The sequence below is a fragment of the Orycteropus afer genome, unplaced genomic scaffold (genome assembly GCF_000298275.1).
Source record: "Orycteropus afer afer isolate SDZICR_OR568_19922 unplaced genomic scaffold, OryAfe1.0 scaffold00069, whole genome shotgun sequence".
NCBI lineage: Eukaryota > Metazoa > Chordata > Mammalia > Tubulidentata > Orycteropodidae > Orycteropus > Orycteropus afer.
The window spans coordinates 2,384,002-2,385,187 of NW_006921656.1; the positions used below are offsets into that span (position 1 = coordinate 2,384,002).

At 46.4% G+C, this 1,186-nt stretch overlaps 1 protein-coding gene across 1 annotated transcript in view; it reads left to right on the plus strand.

Moving 5' to 3' along the window:
* TRAPPC9 (trafficking protein particle complex subunit 9) overlaps positions 1–1,186 on the plus strand; it is a 637,992-nt gene that overhangs the window by 166,950 nt on the left and 469,856 nt on the right. Inside the window, exon 11 of the mRNA XM_042780905.1 lies at positions 636–781. Within this exon, the coding sequence (XP_042636839.1) occupies positions 636–781 (146 nt within the window). The remainder of the gene's footprint in view (positions 1–635; positions 782–1,186) is intronic.

Below are 1,186 nucleotides of genomic sequence, written 5' to 3' on the forward strand. Positions count from 1 at the left end.
AGCCAGCAGCGAGGGGCAGCCCTGGAACCCCGGGAATTAGCTCCGCTGTGCGAGGACACCTAGAGCATCCCCGGGCAGCACACCCCTGCCTCTGAGCACCCTTCCCGCCCTCTGTTTATCTTGTAGTTTGACTGATTCTTCTTTATTTTCCCCAATTTAAATATTTATTACCTTTTTTTTTTTTTAAGCTTTTTGTTGTGATTTGGGTGGAAGTTTACAAAGCATGTTGTTTTCCGTTCCACAATCCATACACATTTTATTTTGTGACATTGATTACAGTCCCCAAAATGTAACGACGCTGTTCTCACTTCCTCCCTGTGGTTACCATTTCTATTGTCCTTCTGTCCGGCCCCTCTGTCCGTCTGAGCTTTATCCCTCGGCATATGCTGCCCTTTAGATCTCAAGTGACTGATGGTTCTAAGGAATGCTTCCTCCCAGTTGTTACTGTTGCCTTTTTGGCCTATCTGTCATTTGGCTCAAAGTTCAGCCCCGGGGTGAGTTCAGTTCTGGGTCTGAAGGGTGTCTAAGGGCCACAGTCTCTGATTCTTTTTCTAACATAAGATCTTTGGTTCTGCCTCTTCTGATGCCAAGCTAACAAGGCTGTTGAAATATTTTTGCTCCATTGGAAACAACAGGCATGTGAAACTGTTGAACCTTCCTGCCAGCCTCCGTCCCCAGAAGATGAAAAGCTTGCTGGGCCAGAACGTGTCAACCAAGAGTCCCTTCATCTACTCGCCAATCATCGCGCACAACCGTGCGGAGGAGCGGGGCAAGAAGATAGGTAAGACCGCCACGCGTCCTGCCTTCCCGACCGTGCTCTGCTCCTGGCTCCCAGCGGCTGCTCAGGATTCTTAAACATGAGGGTTTCTGACCTGGCCATTCACACACAAGCACACAAATGTATGTACACGACACATGTTCATGAGCATATGCACCCCTGCCTGACTCATGACATGGCTGGGTTCCAGAGACCAGGCTGTTATGCACAAGTGGGTGTTATGTGAAAATGGAGGATGACCACATCACATCACAGAATGGAGGATGAGCACATCATTGCATAACTGCCAATTTTCATCATTACGTAATTTCCAAATTACATTATTACGTAAGTACCAGATTAAATATTACTCAACTGTCAAATTATATCATTACATAACTGTCAGATTACACTGTTACATAACTATGA